The sequence below is a fragment of the Rhinoraja longicauda genome, chromosome 36, assembly GCF_053455715.1.
Source record: "Rhinoraja longicauda isolate Sanriku21f chromosome 36, sRhiLon1.1, whole genome shotgun sequence".
NCBI classification, from domain to species: Eukaryota; Metazoa; Chordata; class Chondrichthyes; order Rajiformes; family Arhynchobatidae; genus Rhinoraja; species Rhinoraja longicauda.
Genome location: NC_135988.1, coordinates 5,605,080 through 5,628,314, shown reverse-complemented (window position 1 = coordinate 5,628,314; position 23,235 = coordinate 5,605,080). Strand labels below are relative to the sequence as shown.

Here is a 23,235-nt window from a genome sequence, read left to right as displayed (position 1 = left end):
GAAGGGTCTGGACCCGAAACGTCACCCTTTCCTTCTCTCCAGAGATGCTGCCTGACCCGCTGACTGAGTTACTCCAGCTTTTTGCGTCTGTCTTCAGTTTAAACCAGCATCTGCACAATTCTAATGTGCTGACTTCTGTCTGATTAGGAACCCATGGCTTTGTAGCTTCATGTTTGTGCTGGTCACACTCTTGGGATGACATGTTCTTCTCTGTCTGCCTGGATAGGAACAACATTGTACAAATTAACAGCCGCCGAGCCTCCGGCATCTGAATTCGATTCCGTGACCCTTGTCGTTCAAAGGCTTTGCTAACAGCCCTGTTAATAGGAATGTATCGCTACCTAGAACAGAGCTGTCATTGAAGGTACTAAAAATGCCATCAGCATTTCATTTCAAAACTATTCATTAACCGGCGGAGTTAATCAGCTGGGGGGGAAAAAAACATAAATAACAATTTAATTAAAAGAAACACAGGAATGCCTCAATCATCAAATCTTATTAGCTGAACCTTCAGTACCTCCCAATTAGTGGTAATAGACTACTCTGTGTTGCATTACTGAACGAGAGATCGTTACGCTGAACACTTTCGCTCAGTCCGCCTGGACCTACCTGATCTCCCGGTTGCCAAACATTTTCATTCCCCCTCCCACTCCCACACTGACCTTTCTGTCCTGGACCTCCTCCATTATCAGAGCGAGGACAAACGCAAATTGCAGGAACAGCACCTCATATTTCGCTTGGGCAGCTTACACCCCAGCGGTATGAACATTGATTTCTCTAACTTCAAGTAACCCCTGCATCCCCTCTCTCTCCATCCCTCCCCCACCCAAGTCGTACCAACTTCAAAGACATCTTGTTGAGTCTCATTGTCCTAGCACGCAGCTAACAATGACCTGTTCCCTTTATCATCGTTACTTTTTTGCATATCTATCATTCATTTTTTCTGTATCTCTCGACATCACCGTCTATATCCCTCGTTTCCCTTTCCCCTGTCTCTCAGTCTGAAGAAGGGTCTCGACCCGAAACGTCACCCATTCCTTTTCTCCAGGGATGCTGCCTGTCCTGCTGAGTTACTCCAGCTTTTTCTGTCTGTCTTTGAAAGAAACATCATGTCTACACAGATAACCCTCGATGTAACGAACCATCGGGGAGGAGATTTGTGTCCTTTATTGCTGATTGTCCACTATAGACAATAGACAATAGGTGCAGGAGGAGACCATTCGGCCCTTCGAGCCAGCACCGCCATTCAATGTGATCATGGCTGATCATTCTCAATCAGTACCCATTTCCTGCCTTCTCCTCATACCCCCTGACTCTGCTATCCTTAAGAGCTCTATCTAGCTCTCTCTTGAATGCATTCAGAGAATTGGCCTCCACTGCCTTCTGAGGCAGAGAATTCCACAGATTCACAACTCTCTGACTGAAAAAGGTTTTTCCTCATAATCGAGTAAACGGAGTAAATATGTACAATATTGGGAAAAACAGTATGTACAGTATTGAAAAAGGGTGTGAATATGTACGGTATTGGAAAAACAGCCAATATACATACACACAATATACAAGACACACAATAAACAGGAATGGACGCAAAGCACGTAATACTTTAAACATTATAAATAAATAGTGGTAAACACAGATTTTGAGACAAGATTCGCTCCATGGGGAGGAACTTATCTAGTCAGAGGGTAGTTAATCTGTGGAACTCATTGTCACAGAGGCCAGTTGCGTAGGAAAATAACTGCAGATGCTGGTACAAATCGAAGGTATCTCAAAATGCTAGAGTAACTCAGTGGGTCAGGCAGCATCTCAGGAGAGAAGGAATGGGTGACGTTTCGGGTCGAGAGGGGAGCCATTGGTGGAGCGGGAGCATGTGGCCGCTGGCTGGGTGAGGTCACGTGGGGCGCGGGGCGGTGACGTCACCTTGTCCCGTATTTGGAAATGAGGAAGTTGGCAACCCTACAGGCAGCATCTCTGGAGAAGATAGACACAAAGTGCTGGAGTAACTCAGCGGGTCAGGCAGCATCTCTGGATAAAAAGGATGGGTGACGTTTTGGCTCGGGATCCTTCTTCAGACTGAAAGTAGGGGCTGAGGGAGGAGAAGAATTGGAGGCTAAAAAAGATCAGGGGCAGCCACAAACGAGCTCAGGTAAGACAGTGCTTGGTCGGTCCATCATTGGCTAGAGAAGGTGTGATCTCAAGAAACAATGTGGGGAACATTGGGCGATGTTCGTGGAGGACGTCATGTGGCACGGTGGCGCAGCGGTAGAGTTGCTGCCTTACAGCGCCAGAGACACGAGTTCGATTCTGCCCACGGGTTCTGTCTGTGTCATACATTATCCCTGCGACCGCGTGGGTTTTCTCCGGGTGTTCCGGTTTCCTCCCACACTCCAAGGACGTGCGGGTCTGTAGGTTATTTGGCTTCTGCAAATTGTCGCTCGTGTGTGTGTAGGATAGTGCTGGTGTACGGTGCTGACCCGGTGGGCCGAAGGGCCTCTCTCGACGCTGTATCTAAATTATAAAGTAAAACTGAGGAACTGGTAAAAATGACTCAGGAATGTTAAAAGGGGGCAAGGAGGGAGTCAAGTCAAGTCAAGTCAATTTTATTTGTATAGCACATTTAAAAACAACCCACGTTGACCAAAGTGCTGTACATCAGTTCAGGTACTAAAAACGAACATACAATGGCACACAAACATAACAGCACATACATAAACAGTTCACAGCGCCCCCTCAGAGGGCCTCAAACGCTAGGGAGTAGAAATAACTTTTGAGCCTGGACTTAAAGGAGTCGATGGAGGGGGCAGTTCTGATGGGGAGAGGGATGCTGTTCCACAGTCTAGGAGCTGCAACCGCAAAAGCGCGGTCACCCCTGAGCTTAAGCCTAGACCGCGGGATAGTCAGTAGCCCCAAGTCGGCCGACCTGAGGGACCTGGAGATAGAGTGGTGGGTTAGAAGAGTTTTGATAGGGGGGGGGGGGGCAAGCCTGTTTAGGGCTTTGTATGTGAATAGGAGGAGCTTGAAGTTGATTCTGTACTGTACTGGGAGCCAGTGGAGAGAGGCCAGAATCGGGGTGATGTGGTCCCTTTTACGGGTACCCGTCAGGAGTCTCGCTGCGGCGTTTTGGACCAATTGCAGGCGGGACAGGGATGATTGGCTGATCCCAGTGTATAGGGAGTTGCAGTAGTCTAGGCGGGAGGAAATGAATGATTTTTTTAAATGTCGAAAAATTGGAGGGGGGTGGGAGACTGTGAGATGGAGTATGTGTAGGAAGGAACTGCAGATGCTGGTTTAAAACGAAGATAAGGCACAAACTGCTGGAGTAACTCAGCGGGACAGGCAGCATCGGGAGATGTTAAGTCCAGCGGCCGAGCCGCACCGGGCACTGAAACGTCCTGCGGCCGAGCCGCGCTGGCGATGTTAAGTCCAGCGACCAAGCCGCGCCGGGCACTGAAACGTCCCACGGCCGCACCGTGCGATGTTAAGTCCAGCGGCCAAGCTGCGCCGGGCACTGAAACGTCCCGCGGCCGCACCGGGCGATGTTAAGTCCAGCGGCCAAGCCGCACCCGGCACTGAAACGTCCCGCGGCCGAGCCGCGCCGGCGATGTTAAGTCCCGCAGCCGAGCCGCGCCGGGCGATGGAAGGCCCCGCGGGCGAGCTGCGCCCCGGGGAAGAGACCTAATAAAAGAAAGGTTTTCCCCCACCCCCCCCCCCCCCACCACACATACAAAGCCAAAAACAGAAAAAAACCATCCCAACACCGACACAAACAAAAAAAAAGAAAAAAAGACAACAGACTGCCAGAGAGCCGCAGCCGAAGCTGTTCCTAAGTCTGGAGGTGCGGGCGTAGAAGGCCTTGAACTAGAGCATTCAGTGTTCATTTCTGTCTTTCAGCCTGAAAACCCGACTGTGAGATTCGAGAGCAAAGGGGTGGATGGAGGCCACAGCCTTGGGCAGTTCTATGGCCTTTGCACGAAAGCGTGGACCTCACACAGAGACGGGCATCTTTTCCCTTGTCGCATCCAAATGACTTGCTTTCTGGAGACCAACTGCGGCCTGCGGCGATATCTGTAACTCCCAATGCCTGCGGGAAGCAAAATCCCAACGGGCCCTGCCTGCCTGCTCCCCCCACTGACACACGAACGAGTGCTTGGAAGGCGAGGAAGAACCGCCATCTTCCCAGCCCGCTCATCCCGTGAACTCGCCGCGACCGTACCTTCTCGCCGGGTACGGCCGCGGATAAAAAGCGATTCTGCAAAAATTGTATCCCGCATTCTTGCAAAAAAAAAAAGAAAAGAGAAGAGGAAAATCCAAAACTGTTTCCGGAAAGTTTTGAAACTTTTTGAAGAAAGAACTTGCATTTATATGTAATCTCTCACAATGTCACGAGCCTTCTCGTCGTCTCGGTATCTAACAAAGATACTAGAGGAACAAGATGGACCACTCCGTTGAAATCCTGAAGTGTTGTACAAAAAGGAGCCATTTTAGTGGGCAAAACCCGCCATACGCGGTGCCTCTCGTAGTGTAATCAGTGTTGTGGGGGAACAGTATGTGTGATGATACCATAAAAATGCAGAATATATCTCATCTATCAATTCACAGATTTTTGTTACTTTTCTTTTTAAATGTTTCTGCAAGTTTCTGCCTACTAAAATGGCGCCACGGGGTCGAGTGGTCTATCTGGCTCCTCTAATATCTTTGCTATCTATTATGTACTTTTAAAGTGTAATTTTTATTTATTTATTTCTCGCGAAACGCATGATTGAGTTGGGCCCGCCGAGTTCGTGGGAAACGGCTGAAGACTTGATCTGGGTCCTCCGTGGGCTGTTGTACCCCCAGCTGTGAGGACACTGTGAGGGGGAAGGTGGTTTTAATCCAAACAACAGGACCTCCAGAGATGCACCATTGAATCACCATGGAGGTGTCAGCCTCAATTAAACGCTCAAGGCTGTGAAGCTGGGGTTTGAACCCAGAGGAGTGAACTGGTGATTCATTCCGTTGGAATCCTATTTATTCATCGGCGGGGCCTGGACGGCTGTCTGTTCGAGACACTCAGTAGGAAGAGTCCGATTTTCGATGCACAGCAAAAAATTCCCTGCCATTGCATATCCAAGAAATTAAAAGTCCCCCCTTTTGGTTTTTGAAGGTTTTCAGAGGCCAGGAAGCGATGCAGTTAACACACACAGACCGTGCTCAGCCGTAAACAAGTGGTTAATCTTGTAAGGAGATTATACTGACAAAACACTGGAGTCAGAAGTCATAAGGTCAGAAGTGATAGGAGTAGAGTTAGCCCATTCGGCCCATCAAGTCTACTCCGCCCTGGTGAGACCGCACCTGGAGTACTGTGTGCAGTTTTGGTCTCCAAATTTGAGGAAGGATATTCTTGCTATTGAGGGCGTGCAGCGCAGGTTTACTAGGTTAATTCCCGGAATGGCGGGACTGTCATATGTTGAAAGACTGGAGCGACTAGGCTTGTATACACTGGAATTTAGAAGGATGAGAGGGGATCTTATCGAAACGTATAAGATTATTAAGGGGTTGGACACGTTAGAGGCAGGAAACATGTTCCCAATGTTGGGGGAGTCCAGAACCAGGGGCCACAGTTTAAGAATAAGGGGTAGGCCATTTAGAACAGAGATGAGGAAAAACTTTTTTAGTCAGAGAGTTGTGAATCTGTGGAATTCTCTGCCTCAGAGGGCAGTGGAGGCCAATTCTCTGAATACATTCAAGAGAGAGCTGGATAGAGCTCTTAAGGATAGTGGAGTTAGGGGGTATGGGCAGAAAGCAGGAACGGGGTACTGATTGAGAATGATCAGCCATGATCACATTGAATGGCGGTGCTGGCTCGAAGGGCCGAATGGCCTACTCCTGCACCTATTGTCTATTGTCTATTCAAACATGGCTGATCTATCTCTCCCTCCCAACCCCGCTCTCCTGCCTTCTCCCCATAACCTCTGACACCCGTACTAATCAAGAATCTACCTACCTCTGCCTTAAAAATATCCACTGACTTGGCCTCCACAGCCTTCTGTGGCAAAGAATTCCACAGATTCACCACCCTCTGACTAAAGAAATGTCTCCTCGTCTCCTTCCTAAAAGAACGTCCTTTAATTCTGAGGCTATGACCTCTAGTCCTGGACTCTCCCACTAGTGGAAACATCCTCTCCACACCCACTCTATCCAAGCCTTTCACTATTCTGTACGTTTCAATGAGGACCCCCCCCCACTCTTCTAAACTCCAGTGAGTACAGGCCCAGTGCCAACAAACGCTCATCATAGGTTAGACGAAGGGATTAAAAGTACCATTAGCAAATTTGCAGATGATACTAAGTTGGGGGGTAGTGTGAATTGTGAGGAAGATGCAATAAGGCTGCAGGGTGACTTGGACAGGTTGTGTGAGTGGGCGGATACATGGCAGATGCAGTTTAATGTAGGTAAGTGTGAGGTTATTCACTTTGGAAGTAAGAATAGAAAGGCAGATTATTATCTGAATGGTGTCAAGTTAGGAGGAGGGGGAGTTCAACGAGATCTGGGTGTCCTAGTGCATCAGTCAATGAAAGGAAGCGTGCAGGTTCAGCAGGCAGTGAAGAAAGCCAATGGAATGTTGGCCTTCGTAACAAGAGGAGTTGAGTATAGGAGCAAAGAGGTCCTTCTACAGTTGTACCGGGCCCTGGTGAGACCGCACCTGGAGTACTGTGTGCAGTTTTGGTCTCCAAATTTGAGGAAGGATATTCTTGCTATGGAGGGCGTGCAGCGTAGGTTCACTAGGTTAATTCCCGGAATGGCGGGACTGTCGTATGTTGAAAGGCTGGAGCGATTGGGCTTGTATACACTGGAATTTAGAAGGATGAGGGGGGATCTTATTGAAACATATAAGATAATTAGGGGATTGGACACATTAGAGGCAGATAACATGTTCCCAATGTTGGGGGAGTCCAGAACAAGGGGCCACAGTTTGAGAATAAGGGGTAGGCCATTTAGAACGGAGATGAGGAAGAACTTTTTCAGTCAGAGGGTGGTGAAGGTGTGGAATTCTCTGCCTCAGAAGGCAGTGGAGGCCAGTTCGTTGGATGCTTTCAAGAGAGAGCTGGATAGAGCTCTTAAGGATAGCGGAGTGAGGGGGTATGGGGAGAAGGCAGGAACGGGGTACTGATTGAGAGTGATCAGCCATGATCGCATTGAATGGCGGTGCTGGCTCGAAGGGCTGAATGGCCTACTCCTGCACCTATTGTCTATTATCTATTGTCTATTGTTAACCCACTCATTCCTGGGATCATTCTTGTAAACCTCCTCTGGACCCTCTCCAGAGCCAGCACGTCCTTCCTCAGATATGGAGTAACAGCGGGTCAGATAGCATCTCCGCAGAAAAGGAATAGGTGATGTTTCAAGTCAAGACCCTCCTTCAGACTGAGGGAGATTATAATCTGTTGACCACCCCTTCAGCTCATGAATGTAGAGAACAATCACCCAAAAGAAAATGATCAAATCTGTGATTTGATGTGGTGCTGAAACATCACACATTTTAACGAACCTCGCTCTGTAACTCCAGGACTGGACACTATCTATTAGGTTTATACAATTAACTGCAGATAAATCGCACCTTTGATCTCAGAATATTCCAACTTGGGGGAAAAACGGTCATTGTTTCCGAACTGCTTTGCTGAGGAAAGTGAAGAGTTTAGTGGTGAGTTAGATATTATTATTTTCTTTCTACCGACGTTTGTACCCACAGTTAACCGAATGATTTCACTAGAAGGATCACAGTCATAGAGTGATACAGTGTGGAAACAGGCCCTTCGGCCCAACTTGCCCATACCGGCCAAAATGTCCCAGCTACACTTCTCCCACCTGCCCGCGTTTGGCCCATATCCCTCCAAACCTGTCCGGTCAAACCAGTCAGATGTTGGATGTACATACTCGCTGGGGATATTCCTTGGTAATTAGGAACTGTCCCGTATTAGCCAGGACATCCCGTATATTGGGCTAAATTGGTTTGTCTTGTACGGGACCGCCCTTGTCCCGTATTAGGCCCGGGGGGCTCTGTAGGCCCGGACACTGTAGGTCCGGACAATGCAGGCCTGGAGGCCGGGGCATTGCCTAACAGAGTTTGTGTAGCAACCCGTCTCCCGGACCAGGCGGCCGCCATTGTTGGAGCGGGAGCACGTGGCCGCTGGCTGGATGAGGTAATGTGATGTCACCTTTTGTCCCTTATTTGGGAGTGAGAAAGTTGGCAACCCTACTGGGAATATTCACACTGTCTGCCCCAGCTCTCGACACAGGGTTGCAAATCAGGTCTCCACATTAAGCACAGAAGATCGAGGATCCTCGGACTCGAAGTTGATGAATCCATGGCTTTAGTTTGGTGGAAAGACAGGTTGCAAAGTGAGGTCTGTTTCAGTCATTTCAACCAAACCCCATCTGCAAACTGCAAAATGACTTCAGAAAGCAAGTTTACATTTCGGAGGTGACTTTTGCCAGCAAATAATAAACCGCTGGAGGAACTCAGGGGGGGTCGAGCAGCATCTTCGGAGGGAAAGGAATCGCTGACGTTTCGGGTCGCGCGTGACTTTGTCCAGTTGGAATGTCATTGAAATCATTGTGTGTTGTTGAAATTCCCAGTCAAAAATAGTTTTATATTTATGTCGCAGAATAACGAACAGTTGTAACGCACTTCATTCCCAATGACTAAAGGGTTCATTCCAACTGTAGTTTTGAAGACAGCCTGTCGACGGGAAAATATAGTTGGTTGAAACTACTTTTGTTAATAATGCATCTTTCAGGCTCAATTGATGATGACAATTACTGTATGTAAGTCATGCTGAGGGAGTGACACAGAGTGGAGGGCGGGTTCCTGGGACTGTTGGTACATTTAGGGTTGCCAACTTTCTCACTCTCAAATAAGGGACAAAAGGTGACGTCACCGCCCCGCGCCCCATGTGACTTCACCACGTGCTCCCGCTCCACCAATGGTGGCCGCCCGGGCTGGGAGGCGGGTTGCTAGGGAACCTCCTTTAGGCGAATACACTCGGCCCCGCTCCCCGAACACACTCCGTTAACCTACACTGTCCGGGCCTACAGCGGCCGCGGGAATACAGTGTCCGGGCCTGCAGGGTCCGGGCCTACAGTGCCACCCCCTGGGCCTAACACGGGCCAAGGGCGGTTCCGTATGGGACAAACCAATTGAGCCCAAAATACGGGATGTCCCGGCTAATACGGGATAGTTGGCAACCCTGGGCACACCACACCAACATTTGGAAGGAAGATGCACTGAGGGGAGGGGAATGCAAGACTTGTTATCATCTTCAGCTCAGCCCTCTGTAGAGGAGATATGAAGAATGGTCCCTTTACATTACCCAACAGAAACATATTCACAGTGGACAGACTCATAGAGTGATACAGCGTGGAAACAAGCCCTTCGGCCCAACTTGCCCACACCGCCCAACATCTCCCAGCTACACTAGTCCCACCTGCCCGCGTTTGGTTCATATCGCCCCAAACCTGCCTTATCCACGTGTGTGGATGTGGAGAGGATGTTTCCGCTGGTGGGTGAGTTTCGGACCAGAGGCCTATTCAGAGGCCTCCGAATAAAAGCACGTTCCTTTAGAAAAGAGAGGAGGAGGAATTGTTTTAGTCAGAGGGTGGTGAATCTGTGGAATTCATTGCTACAGAAGGCTGTGGAGGACAGGTCACTGGGTATTTTTAAGGTGGAGATTGATAAAACAATTCCTCCTCCTCTCTTTTCTAAAGGAACGTGCTTTTATTCTTGATTAGTACAGGTGTCAGAGGTTATGGGGAAAAGGCAGGAGAATCGGGTTGATAAGTAAAGATAGATCAGGCAAGACTGAAAGGTGGAGTAGACTTGTACGGCCTAATTTTGCTCGAACACCTGATGAACATATTCACAGTCCAAAAGTGGAAATGAAAGGCCTAGACAGAGTGGATGTGGAGAGGATATTTCCAGTAGTAGGAGAGTCCAAGACCAGAGGGCGCAGCCTCAGAATAAAAGGATAAAACCTTCAGAATGGAGATGAGGAGGACTTTCTTTATCCACATCTAAAGAAGGATGGCCTGGCTTTGGAGAGGGTCAAGAGGAGGTTTACTGGAATGACCCTGGGGATGATTGGATTAATGTATGAGGAGCTTTGAAGGCTCTGGGCCTGTACTGGCTGGAGTTCAGATGAGGGGGGATCTCATTGAAAACTACTTCAAAATAAGGAAAGGCCTAGATAGAACGGCCATGGAGAGGATGTTTCCAGTAATGCGAGAGTTTAGGTCCAGAGGGCACAACCTCAGAATAAAAGGACATACTTTAAAAATGGAGATGAGGAGTAATTTCTTTAGCCAGAGGGTGGTGAATCTGTGGAATTGATCACCACAGACGGCTGTAGAGGCCAAGTCATACAGTAGCTTTAAAGCGGAGATTGATGAGTTCTTGATTAGTAAGGGCATCGAAGGCAGGAAAATGAATTTGGAGGTAAAATAGATCAGCCATGATCCAATGGTGGAGTAGGCTTAATGGGCCGAATGGCCTAATTCTGCTCCTATGTCTTATGGTTTGATCGAGAGGGTGTTCCAATGCCTAGTCTCAACCACGCAGGGTGTCCTGTTGTACCTTGAAGGATCTCAGCAAAGCCGCGCTCCAGTCTAACGGAGGATATCTTGTGGAAACGAAGAACTACAGATGCTGGTTAATGTACAAAAGGGCACAAAGGTGCTGGAGTAACTCAGCAGGTCAGGCGGCATCTCTGGATAACGTGGCTAGGTGACGTTTCCGGTCGAGACCCCTTCTTCAGAGTGATTGTATGGCGGAGAGAAGAAAGCTGGAAACGAGGAGAGCAGGAAAAATCGTGGCAGGTAGTAGGTCAATATAGGCAAGGGGGGCTTGCCGATATTCAATATAGATATTGAACCAAAAGATGGCCCTCGCAAACGTACCCTAAGCAGAAGGGCACTGCACTATGGGTGTAATGTCAGGAGCTTGTGTTCACTGGAGTTCAGAAGGATGAGAGGGGATCTTGTAGAAACATATAAAATTCTTAAAGGGATCGGACAAGCTAGATGCAGGAATAATGTTCCCCATATTGAGGGAGTCCAGAACCAGGGGTCACAGTTTAAGAATGAGGGGTAAGGCCATTTAGGACTGAGATGAGGAAAAACTTTTTCACCCAGAGAGTTGTGAATCTGTGGAATTCTCTGCCACAGAAGGCAGTGGAGGCCAATTCACTGGGTGTTTTCAAGAAAGAGTTTGATTTAGCTCTTCGGACTAACGAAATCAAGGGATATGGGGAGAAAGCAGGAACGGGGTACTGATTTTGGATGATCAGCCATGATCATATTGAATGGTGGGCCTGGTTCGAAGGGCCGAATGGCCTACTCCTGCACCTATTTTCGATGTTTCTAGTTCTGTGTATGAGTTGGATTGGCAGAAACCTCCCCGCTGTGGCATTTACAGGTCCATGTAAAAAGAATGCTTCACTCCTGGTGGAGAGGAAGGGTTTTGAAACTCTTGTAATTAATTCCTTGTTTCGAAACGGGGGGACTGGTTTATGAACCACAGACGTTATCAGTGAAGTGTATCCCATCCACTTGAACAACCTCTCCATTTCCCGTGTGCAATAAAACATTGACTAAGCGTGTTGTGTGAATCTTTATCGCAATAAAAGTGAATTCAAAACTGTGCAAAATAACATTAAAATGGTCGTTTCATGAACAAAGGAAGTGTTGGAGGTGCAGGAAAGATGGGTTGTGATCCGTGGTGGCACGGTGGCGCAGCGGTCGAGCTGCTGCCTCACAGCGCCAGACACCCGGGTTCGATCCTGACCTCAGGTGCTGTGTGTGTCGAGTTTGCACGTTCTCACCGCGAACGCTTGGGTTTCGTCCGGGTGCCCCGGTTTCCTCCCACACTCCAAAGACGTACAGGCTTGTAGGTTAATTGTCCCTAGTGTGTGTGTGAGAGTGTTAGTGTGCGGGGATCGCTGGTCGTTGGGGCCCTGGTGGGCCGAGGGGCCTGCTTCCACTCTGCGGCTCTTAAGTCTGTGGCAACATTTAGGGGGCGGAATGGAATTGAGGGAGAGAGACAACGTGCAGTTTAAATTGGCATTGTGGTCAGCACAGAGAGGGTGGGCCGAAGGGCCTGTTCCTTTGCGGTCTTGTTCTGTGGTTCAAGGTTTGCTAAAGGGAAGCCAACCTCCCTGTCAGTAGCTTCTATGTTTCAGTGAGATTACCAGTATCAGCATTGCCCTTGTTAGTCTTCTTTTAGTTTCAGAGATATAGCGCGGGAGCACCAAGGCCTTCGGCCTACCAAGTCCGCACCTCCCAGCGATCACCCCACACACTAACACTACCCTACACACACGAGGGACGTTACACTTATACCAAGCCAATTAACCTACAACCAATAGTCAATAGTCGTTTATATGTCACATACACATAAATGTGTAGTGAAATGAAAAATTACCCGCAGTTCAACAATAAGACCAATAAGAATAATCAATAAAATGGCAATAACACATACAATCATAAACTAACACTAAACAAAAGAAACATCCATCACAGTGAGTCTCCTCCAGTCCCTCCTCACTGTGATGGAACCCTGTACATCTTTGCAGTGTGGGAGGAAACCGAAGATCTCGGAGAAAACCCACGCAGGTCACGGGGAGAACGTACAAACTCCACACAGACAGCACCCTGAGTCGGGATCGAACCCACGCTGTGAGGCAGCAACTCAGCCTCAACACCAAGGCGCTGCCCAGACGATGTAAGCTGACCGAATAGTTGTCCAAAAATGTCGACAGAACTGCAGTCGTCAACTTCCTGGAATAAGTCCAGGGGAGGTTATAAAGTTCGCCTTGCATTTTAGTCGTAAAAGAAGCAGGTTGTGAGGTTAAAGAACAGGCTCCCGTGTAAGTGGAAGCAGCTTCCTGGAGCTACCCAGTGCCAGTAGAGGAGGAACTCTGTGTACTTCCACATCTATGCTTTGATTTGGGTGTGGGCTCAGGATGTGGTGTGGCTGTCTCTCAATGTCTGTTTTGGGACAATGTCGGTGGCCTTACAGGATGACCTGCGATGGATGCTCTTCCCATAACACAGCTTCCCCCCCCACCCACCCCCACCCCCTCCCACCCACCCACCAAGCCACAGGGATGGAGCTATGAATCAAATCACTCTCCCTCCCAACCAACTCTTGCACGCAGACCCAAGCGAGCCTTTACCATAAAGCTTTGTATATAGCACCACATATTCAGGCACACACACGCACACAAGTTTAGCAATTTTTACTTTAGGGGGGGAAAAAAACATTTCCTTGAAAAATTCCTCAGCGTCTTTTCACCAGCTGTTCTCTCTCTGTTCATGTCGCTCGTAGATGCTCACTTTGCAAACAGTTATTTGGTTTGGTTTAGCTTAGAAATACAGCGTGGAAACAGGCCCTTCGGCCCACCGTGTCCACGCCGACCAGCGATCATCCATTCACACTAGTTCTACCCTACAAGCTGGGAACAATCTGGGCCATAGATTGTATGTATACATACACCATAAAATCTTACATATATATACACACACATATATATATGTGTGTGTGTGTGTATTTCTATATACCATATAATCTTACACACACATATATATAAAAGTGTAAAATTATAATTTATATACATATATACAATTAATAATATACATTTAACAATATTATATATATATACATAAGTTGGTATATATGTGAGATTTTGTGTGTGTGTGTATATATATATGTATATGTGTGTGTGTGTGTGTGTGTGTGTGTGTGTGTGTATATATATATATTATATATATATAAATTGGTATATATGTAAGATTTTGTGTGTGTGTATATATATATATATGTGTGTGTGTGTTTATATATATATATATATATAAATTGGTATATATGTAAGATTTTGTGTGTATATATATATATACAATAGACAATAGACAATAGACAATAGGTGCAGGAGTAGGCCATTCAGCCCTTCGAGCCAGCACCGCCATTCAATGCGATCATGACTGATCACTCTCAATCAGTACCCCGTTCCTGCCTTCTCCCCATACCCCCTCACTCCGCTATCCTTAAGAGCTCTATCCAGCTCTCTCTTGAAAGCATCCAACGAACTGGCCTCCACTGCCTTCTGAGGCAGAGAATTCCACACCTTCACCACTCTCTGACTGAAAAAGTTCTTCCTCATCTCCGTTCTAAATGGCCTACCCCTTATTCTTAAACTGTGGCCCCTTGTTCTGGACTCCCCCAACATTGGGAACATGTTTCCTGCCTCTAATGTGTCCAATCCCCTAATTATCTTATATGTTTCAATAAGATCCCCCCTCATCCTTCTAAATTCCAGTGTATACAAGCCCAATCGCTCCAGCCTTTCAACATACGACAGTCACGCCATTCCGGGAAATAACCTAGTGAACCTACGCTGCACGCCCTCCATAGCAAGAATATCCTTCCTCAAATTTGGAGACCAAAACTGCACACAGTACTCCAGGTGCGGTCTCACCAGGGCCCGGTACAACTGTAGAAGGACCTCTTTGCTCCTATACTCAACTCCTCTTGTTACGAAGGCCAACATTCCATTGGCTTTCTTCACTGCCTGCTGTACCTGCATGCTTCCTTTCATTGACTGATGCACTAGGACACCCAGATCTCGTTGAACTCCCCCTCCTCCTAACTTGACACCATTCAGATAATAATCTGCCTTTCTATTCTTACTTCCAAAGTGAATAACCTCACACTTATCTACATTAAACTGCATCTGCCATGTATCCGCCCACTCACACAACCTGTCCAAGTCACCCTGCAGCCTTATTGCAACTTCCTCACAATTCACACTACCCCCCAGCTTAGTATCATCTGCAAATTTGCTAATGGTACTTTTAATCCCTTCGTCTAAGTCATTAATGTATATCGTAAATAGCTGGGGTCCCAGCACCGAACCTTGCGGTACCCCACTGGTCATTGCCTCCCATTCCGAAAGGGACCCATTTATCCCCACTCTTTGCCTTCTGTCTGTCAACCAATTTTCTATCCATGTCAGTACCCTACCCCCAATACCATGTGCCCTAATTTTGCCCACTAATCTCCTATGTGGGACCTTGTCGAAGGCTTTCTGAAAGTCGAGGTACACCACATCCACTGACTCTCCCCAGTGATATGAATATTGATTTCTCTCACTTCAGGTAGTTCAACCAAGGCAGTTCATAATTCAGTTTAGTTGGTGGATGTCGTGTTCCAGAGCCTGATGGTTGGTGGGAAGAAGCTGTTCCTAAACAGGGCGGCACGGTGGCGCAGCGGTAGAGTTGCTGCCTTACAGCGAATGCAGCGCCGGAGACCCGGGTTTGATCCTGATCCCGAAACGTCACCCATTCCTTCTCTCCAGAGATGCTGCCTGACCCGCTGTGTTACTCCAGCACTTTGTGTCTGCTCTCCTTATTCAACATGTACATATATTCAAGAGAGAGTTAGATAGAGCTCTCAGGGCTAACGGAATGAAGGGATATGGGGAGAAGGCCAGGATTGAATCCAGTTTGCCGTAGCTGTGACCCAGCAGGTCTGACAGTGGTTAGATACGAAATGCTGGAGTAACTCAGCATCTCTGGAGCGAAGGAGTGGGTGACGTTTCGGGTCGAGGCCCTTCTTCAGACTCTATTGAATTCAGTAGCTGTCAGATCACTCAAGAGTCCAGAGTGTTTTATTGCCACATGTCCCAGACAGAACAATGAAACTCTTACCTGTAGCAGCACAACAGAACATGTAAACAGAGCACACTGTAAACAATATGATAAACGAGAGAGAACAAAAGTTCAGTGGGTGTCTATATACACATACGCACATATACACTTATACACTGATGAGCCAAAACATTATGACCACCTGCCTAATATGCTGTTGGTCCTCCGTGTGCCGCCAAAACAGTGCCGATCTGCCGAGGCATGGACTCTACAAGAACCCTGAAGGTGTCCTGTGGTATCTGGCACCAAAACATTAGCAGCAGATCCTTCAAGTCCTGTAAGTTGTGAGGTGGAGCCGGAGTGGATCGGACTTGTCGATCCAGCACATCCCACAGATACTCAATCGGATTGAGATCTGGAGAATTTGGAGGCCGGGGCAACACCGTGAACACTTCATCGTGTTCCTCAAACCATCCCCGAACAATGTGTGCAGTGTGGCAGGGCGCACTATCCTGCTGAAAGAGGCCACGGTCATCGGGGAATACCATTGGCATGAAGGGGTGTACCTGGTCTGCCACGATGTTTAGGCGGGTGACACGAGTCACATTGATGTCCACATAAATGGCCGGACCCAGGGTTTCCCAGCAAAACATTGCCCAGAGCATCACACTCCCTCCACTGGCTTGTCATCTTCCCACAGTCGGTTCGGACCAGACGGGATAGCCTTCGTTGCCCTCGCACATCGATGAGCCTTGGGCGCCCAACACCCTGTCACCAGTTTGTGGTTTGTCCCTCCTCGGACCACTGTCGGTAGGTACTCACCACTGCTGACCGGGAGCACCCCACAAGCCTTGCCGTTTCAGAGATGCTCTGACCCAGTCGTCTGGCCATAATAATTTGGCCCTTGTCAAAGTCGCTCAGGTCTTTACTCCTGCCCATTTCTCCTGCATCCAACACATCAACTTCAAGAACTGACTGTTCACTTGCTGCCTAATATATCCCACCCCTTGACAGGTGGCATTGTAACAAGGTAACCAATGTTATTCACTTCACCTGTCAGTGGTCATAATGTTTTGGCTCATTGGCGTATATATGCATGTGTGTGTATATGTATGTATACATACACACACACACACATATATACATGCATACATACATATGTAAATAGAAGGTATCACAAAATGCTGGAGTAACTCAGCAGGTCAGGCAGCATCTAGTAGAGAGGGAATGGGTGACGTTTCGGGTCGAGACTCTTCTTCAGACTGACGAAGGGTCTCGACCCGAAACGTCACCCATTCCCTCTCTCCTAGATGCTGCCTGACCTGCTGAGTTACTCCAGCATTTTGTGATACCTTCTATTTGTACCAGCATCTGCAGGTATTTTCCTACACTACATATATAAATATTTATACACAAGCACCCATAAAAAACAAACAAATAATAATAGTGCAATAATCACATTAATAGTCTATGTAGTTCAGAGCTTATTTGAGGTTGTGGTGTTTAACAGCCTAATGGATGAGGGAAGGAGCTGTTCCTGAACATGGACGTTACGATTTCCAGGCTCCTTTACCTTCATCCTGATGGCAGTGGTGAAATGAGAGTGTGGCCAGGGTGGTGTGGGTCTCTGATGATGATGCTCCCATAACCTCTCTCCAATTCTTTGAGTCACAGTCGTCCGATAAAGCAAATCAAAGGAATGTCCGTTATACCTGAGCAAAGCTTACCAAATTCGCAATGATACTGACGCTCCTAGGAGACCCTACATCACCTGATCTTCTGTTGCAGAACCGAAGCACCAGGCAGGGTTTAATCTTCCATTTCATTGTTTTTTTTCAGTGCTGAGTAAACAAGTGTGCTGAATGATTTCCACTTGCTTGACAGTGTGAGATTGTACGCTGAGGGAGAGTACATTTCAAACGCCACGTCTTGCGATTTTTCTCATTTGTGCCATGTGGACAATGGATTAACAAACACACCAGTATTTCTCAATTTCTATTCATAGCCGGCATTGCACGCACAGTTTGCATGAATCATAATTGAATGCAATAAAACTCCTTTCCAGAATTGCGGTTTCTGATATAGTTGGTCACAGAGTCACAGAGTGTGGAAACAGGCCCTTCAGCCCAACTTGCCCATACCGGCCAACATACCCCAGCTACACTAGTCCCACCTGCCTGCGCTTGGTCCATATCCCTCCAAACCTGTCCTATCCACGTACCTGCCTAGCAGTTTCTTAAATGTTGGGATAGTCCCAGCCTCAACTACCTCCTCCGGCAGCTTGTTCCATACACCCACCACCTCTGTTTTGAAAAAGTTACCCCTCAGATTCCTATTAAATCTTTTCCCCTTCAACTTAAGCCTATGCTTAAATTCACCAGATTGATCCCTGGGATGGCAGGACTTTCATATGAAGAAAGACTGGATAGACTAGGCTTATACTCGCTGGAATTTAGAAGACTGAGAGGGGATCTTATTGAAACATATAAAATTCTTAAGGGGTTGGAGAGGCTAGATGCGGGAAGATTGTTCCCGATGTTGGGGAAGTCCAGAACCAGGGGTCACAGCTTAAGGATAAGAGGGAAGTCTTTTAGGACCGAGATGAGAAAACATTTCTTCACACAGAGTGGTGAGTCTGTGGAATTCTCTGCCACAGAAGGTGGTTGAGGCCAGTTCATTGGCTATATTTAAGAGGGAGTTAGATGTGGCCCTTGTGGCTAAAGGGATCAGGGGGTATGGAGAGAAGGCAGGTACAGGTTACTGAGCTGGATGATCAGCCATGATTATATTGAATGGCGGTGCAGGCTCGAAGGCCCGAATGGCCTACTCCTGCACCTATTTTCTATGTCTATGCCCTCTGGTCCTCGATTCACCTACTCCTCATCGAAGGTATTTATTTCACAAAATGCTGGAGTAACTCAGCAGGTCAGGCAGCATCTCAGGAGAGAAGGAATGGGTGACGTTTTGGGTCGAGACCCTTCTTCAGACTGATGTCACTTTGCCTGACCTGCTGAGTTACTCCAGCATTTTGTGAAATAAGTACCTTCGATTTGTACCAGCATCTGCAGTTATTTTCTTACACCTACTCCTCATGATTTTATGCACCTCTAGAAGATATTTCCAAATTTTCCGTAAGTTCTTGCCAAATGTGAAATAAAAGCAGGAACATGCCAGACAAACAGCACTCCAAGCAACATCTGAGAAATAATTAATATTTCAATATCAAAGGCTGAGGAACGAACTGATAGAAGTGTATGAAATGATGAGATGTATAAATAGGGTAGATATCCGGAAAACCTTAACCAAGGTGGAAACGTCAAAGTCTAAAGGGCAGTACTTTAAAGTAAAAAGGGTGGTTTAAAAGAGATGTATGGGGTACATTTTTACAAAGTATGGGGGTGCCTGGAACAAGCTGTTGGGGATGACAGTGGAGGCAGATACGATAGTGGGGTTTAAGGGGCTTTACCATAGGCTCATGGATATGCAGGGAACGGAGGGATATGGATCGCAAGCAGGTAGAGGTGATTAGTTTAAGTTCACATCATGCTTAGCCCGGACTTTGTGGGGCCTGAGTGGCTGTTCCTTTGGTGCGCTGTTTGCATATTCTTTACTTTTAGTTTAAGGGATAGAGCATGGAAACAGGCCCTTCGGCCCACCGAGTCCATGCCAACCAGCGATCCCCTATCCAAGTCCACAGAGGCAGCACCGAAGGTCAGAATTGATCCAAGGTTGACAGAGCTGTAAGACAGCAGCACTACCTGCTGTGTACACTTTTCCAGCAGTATACAACTATAATAACAGATGAAGTGTTTCTGATGCACAGGTACCAGATTTTGAATACAGTGGAAGGTCAAAATGTAGGCCATGTAGATTAAAAAAATTTTTTTTTAGAGATACAGCGCAGAAACAGGCCCTTCGGCCCACCGGGTCCGCGCCGCCCAGCGATCCCCGCACACTAACACTATCCTACACCCACTAGGGACAATTTTTACATTTGCCCATCCAATTAACCTACATACCTGTACGTCTTTGGAGTGTGGGAGGAAACCGAAGATCTCGGAGAAAACCCACACAGATCACGGGGAGAACGTACAAACTCCGTACAGACGGCGCCCGTAGTCAGGATCAAACCTGAGTCTCCGGCGCTGCATTCGCTGTAAGGCAGCAACTCTACCGCTGCGCCACCGTGCCGCCCTTCTACACTACCTTACTGTAGATGCTGGTTAATACCCCATCAGAAGCCTAAACATGGAAGCAAGGGACTACAGATGCTGGTTTACACAAAAGGACACAAAGGGCGGCACGGTGGCGCGGCGGTAGAGTTGCTGCCTTACAGCGAATGCAGCGCCGGAGACCCCAGTTCGATCCCGACTGTGGGCGCCGTCTGTACGGAGTTTGTACTTTCTCCTGTGTGGGACCTTGTCGAAGGCTTTCTGAAAGTCGAGGTACACCACGATATATGATTTTATTTATGTGTAGGAAGAAACTGCAGAAGCTGGTTTAAACCGAAGATAGACACAAAATGCTGGAGTAACTCAGCAGGTCAGGCAGAAGAAGGGTCTCGACCCGAAACGTCACCCATTCCTTCTCTCCAGAGATGCTGCCTGTCCCGCTGAGTTACTCCAGCTTTTTGTGTCTATCTGCGGTTGAAACCAGCATCTGCACTTCCTTCCTATACAATTACTAAATGATCGGCATAAAAATTTGAATGCTATTTTCTGGCTGTTCTGTCTGTAAAACCTGGGGTTGTATGAGCACAAATCCCCGAATCTCTATTAAATTTAAATTGCTCCCCTACTTGTTAATCCCCCATTTAAATAAAAAAATGTGGCTGCTCTCATTTCGAATTGTCAATGGTTTCCCTAAGGGCAGTTTGCAGTTTAATTTTAATGTGCCTGAATGATTAGGTTGGGAAACGACCGTTAATTAATCTGGACATAAAAGGTCGCAACTACTCAGCAGGTCCAGCAGTTTTGGTGGAGAGAGAAACGGAGTCAATTTTTTTAGTTTAGTTTAGAGATACAGCGCGGAAACAGGCCCTTTCGGCCCACCGGGACAATCTCTGCATTTACCAAGCCAATTAATAACCTACAAACCTGTGCGTCTTTGGAGTGTGGGAGGAAACCGAAGATCTCGGAGAAAACCCACGCAGGTCACGGGGAGAACGTACAAACTCCGTACAGACGGCGCCCGTAGTTGGGATCGAACCCGCATCTCCGCGCTGCATTTTCGCTGTAAGGCAGCAACTCTACCGCTGCACCACCGTGACCTTCCATTCCATCAGACCAGTGGTTCACCTGTACATTGTACAGCAACAGTCTTTCAGTAACTCCCAACTCTGGGACTTCTCTAAGACAGTCAGCTACAAACCTGCAAGTGACCTGCAAGAACACAGCACAGCGCGGGAAGGAACTGCTATGCTGGTTCCGAAGATGGACACAAAAAGCTGGAGTAACTCAGCGGGACAGGCAGCATCCCTGGAGAGAAGGAATACAATAGACAATAGCCAAAGGTGCTGGAGTAGGCCATTCAGTCCTTCGAGCCAGCACCGCCATTCAATATCAATATGCCCCTAGGGTTGCCAACTGTTCCTTATTAGCCGGGACATCCCATATTTTGGGCTAAATTGGTTTGTCCCGTACGGGACCGCCCTTGTCCCGGGGCCGCTGTAGGCCCGGGCAGTGTAGGCCCGGAGGTCTGGACACTGTAGGCCCGGACACTGTAGGCCCGGAGGCCAGGGCGCCCCCTAATGGATTTTGCGTAGCAACCCACCTCCCTGCCCGGGCGGCCGCCATTGGTGGAGCGGGAGCACATGCCCACTGGCTGGGTGAGGTCGCGTGTGGCGCGGAGCGGTGACGTCACCTTGTCCCTTATTTGGGAGTGAGAAAGTTGGCAACCCTACTTAGATGCCACTACTGTATCTGTTTCCACCACCATCTTCAGCAGCACATTCTAGGCACTCGCCACTCTTTGTGTAAAAATCTTGCAGCGCACATCTGCATTACACTTTGCCCCTTTTACCTTAAAGATATCTCCTCTAGTATTTGGTTTTCCCATCCTCGGGAAAAGGTTCTGACTCTCCTACCCTATCTGTGCCTCTCATGATTTTACCGTACTTCCATCAGGTCTAGGGAGGCACGGTGGCGCAGCGGTAGAGTTGCTGCCTTACAGCGAATGCAGCGCCAGAGACACAGGTTCGATCCTGACTACGGGCGCCGTCTGTATGGAGTTTGTACGTTCTCCCCGTGACCTGCGTGGGTTTTCTCCGAGATCTTCGGTTTCCTCCCACACTCCAAAGACGTACAGGTTTGTAGGTTAATTGGCTGGGCAAATGTTAAAAAAATTGTCCCTAGTGTGTGTAGGATAGTGTTAGTGTGCGGGGATCGCAGGGCGGTGTGGACCCGGTGGGCCGAAGGGCCTGTTTCCGCGCTGTATCTCTAAATTAAAAAATCTAGAGAAAACAATCCCAAATTTGTCCAATCTCTCCCTGTAGCTAATACTTCCTAATCCAGGCATCATTCCGGTAAACCTTCTCTGTACACTTTCCAAAGCCCCCACATCCTTCCTGTGCGACCAGAATTGCACACAATACTCCAAACGCAGCCTAACCAAAGTCCTATAAAGCTGCATTGTGACCTCCTGACTCTTACACTCACTGCCCTGAACTATCAAGGGCAGAATACCATATGCCTTCTTTCCCACAACAAGGCATTTCATTACCACCCTGAGAAAGTTTAATGAGCAATGTGAATGTGGAAAGCACTTTTCCTCTTGTGGGAGAACCTATAACTGTTTAAGAAGAAGAATGTACCTTCCTTACCACTCAATCCTTTCACTGAACTCCTCCGCTCAGTCTGCCTGGGCCCACCTGATCTCCCGGTTGCCAAACTCTAACTCCCCTTCCCAGTCCCACACTGACCTTTCTGTCCTGGGCCTCCTCCACTGTCAGAGTGAGGCCACACGCAAATTGGAGGAACAGCACCTCATATTTCTCTTGGCCAGATTACAACCCAGAGGCACGAATTTTGATTTCTCTAACTTCAAGTAGACCTTGCATTCCCTCTTTCTCCATCCCTACCTCACCCTAGTAATCGTACTGTCGTCCTGGTAAGTTTCACTGTCTGTATAACTCGTTATCACCAAGCCCACATCCAACAATGAACCATTGTGGGCTCCACCTTTCCTTGATCATGCTGTTATACTAGCTTCAAAGTCATCTTGTCAAGTCTCATTGTCTGTAACCCGTTTTCACCTAGCCCACAGCCAACAATGGCCTGTTGTTCCCTTTATCCTTGTTACCTTTTCCTATATCTCTCGATATCGCCATCCATATCTCTTGTTTCCCTTTCCCATGACTCTCAGTCTGAAGAAGGGTCTCGACCCTTAATGTAGGGGTGCCAACTATCTCACTCCCAAATAAGGGACAAGGCGACATCACAAGGGACAAGGTGCCCCACATGACCTCACCCAGCCAGCGGCCACGTGCTCCCGCTCCAACAATGGCGGCCACCCGGGCCGGGAGGCGGGTTGCTAAGCAACCACTGTTAGGCGGCACCC

General features: G+C 47.9%; 1 protein-coding gene across 2 annotated transcripts in view; it reads left to right on the top strand.

Annotated features, from left to right (window-relative positions):
* LOC144610170 (zinc finger matrin-type protein 4-like) overlaps window positions 1-5,477 on the top strand; it is a 183,541-nt gene extending 178,064 nt beyond the window's left edge. For both annotated transcript variants that reach the window (XM_078428722.1, XM_078428721.1), the window contains one exon: window positions 3,892-5,477. In XM_078428722.1, the coding sequence (XP_078284848.1) occupies window positions 3,892-3,896 (5 nt within the window). In that variant the 3' untranslated portion in view covers window positions 3,897-5,477. The remainder of the gene's footprint in view (window positions 1-3,891) is intronic.
* Window positions 5,478-23,235: the final 17,758 nt, after the last annotated feature.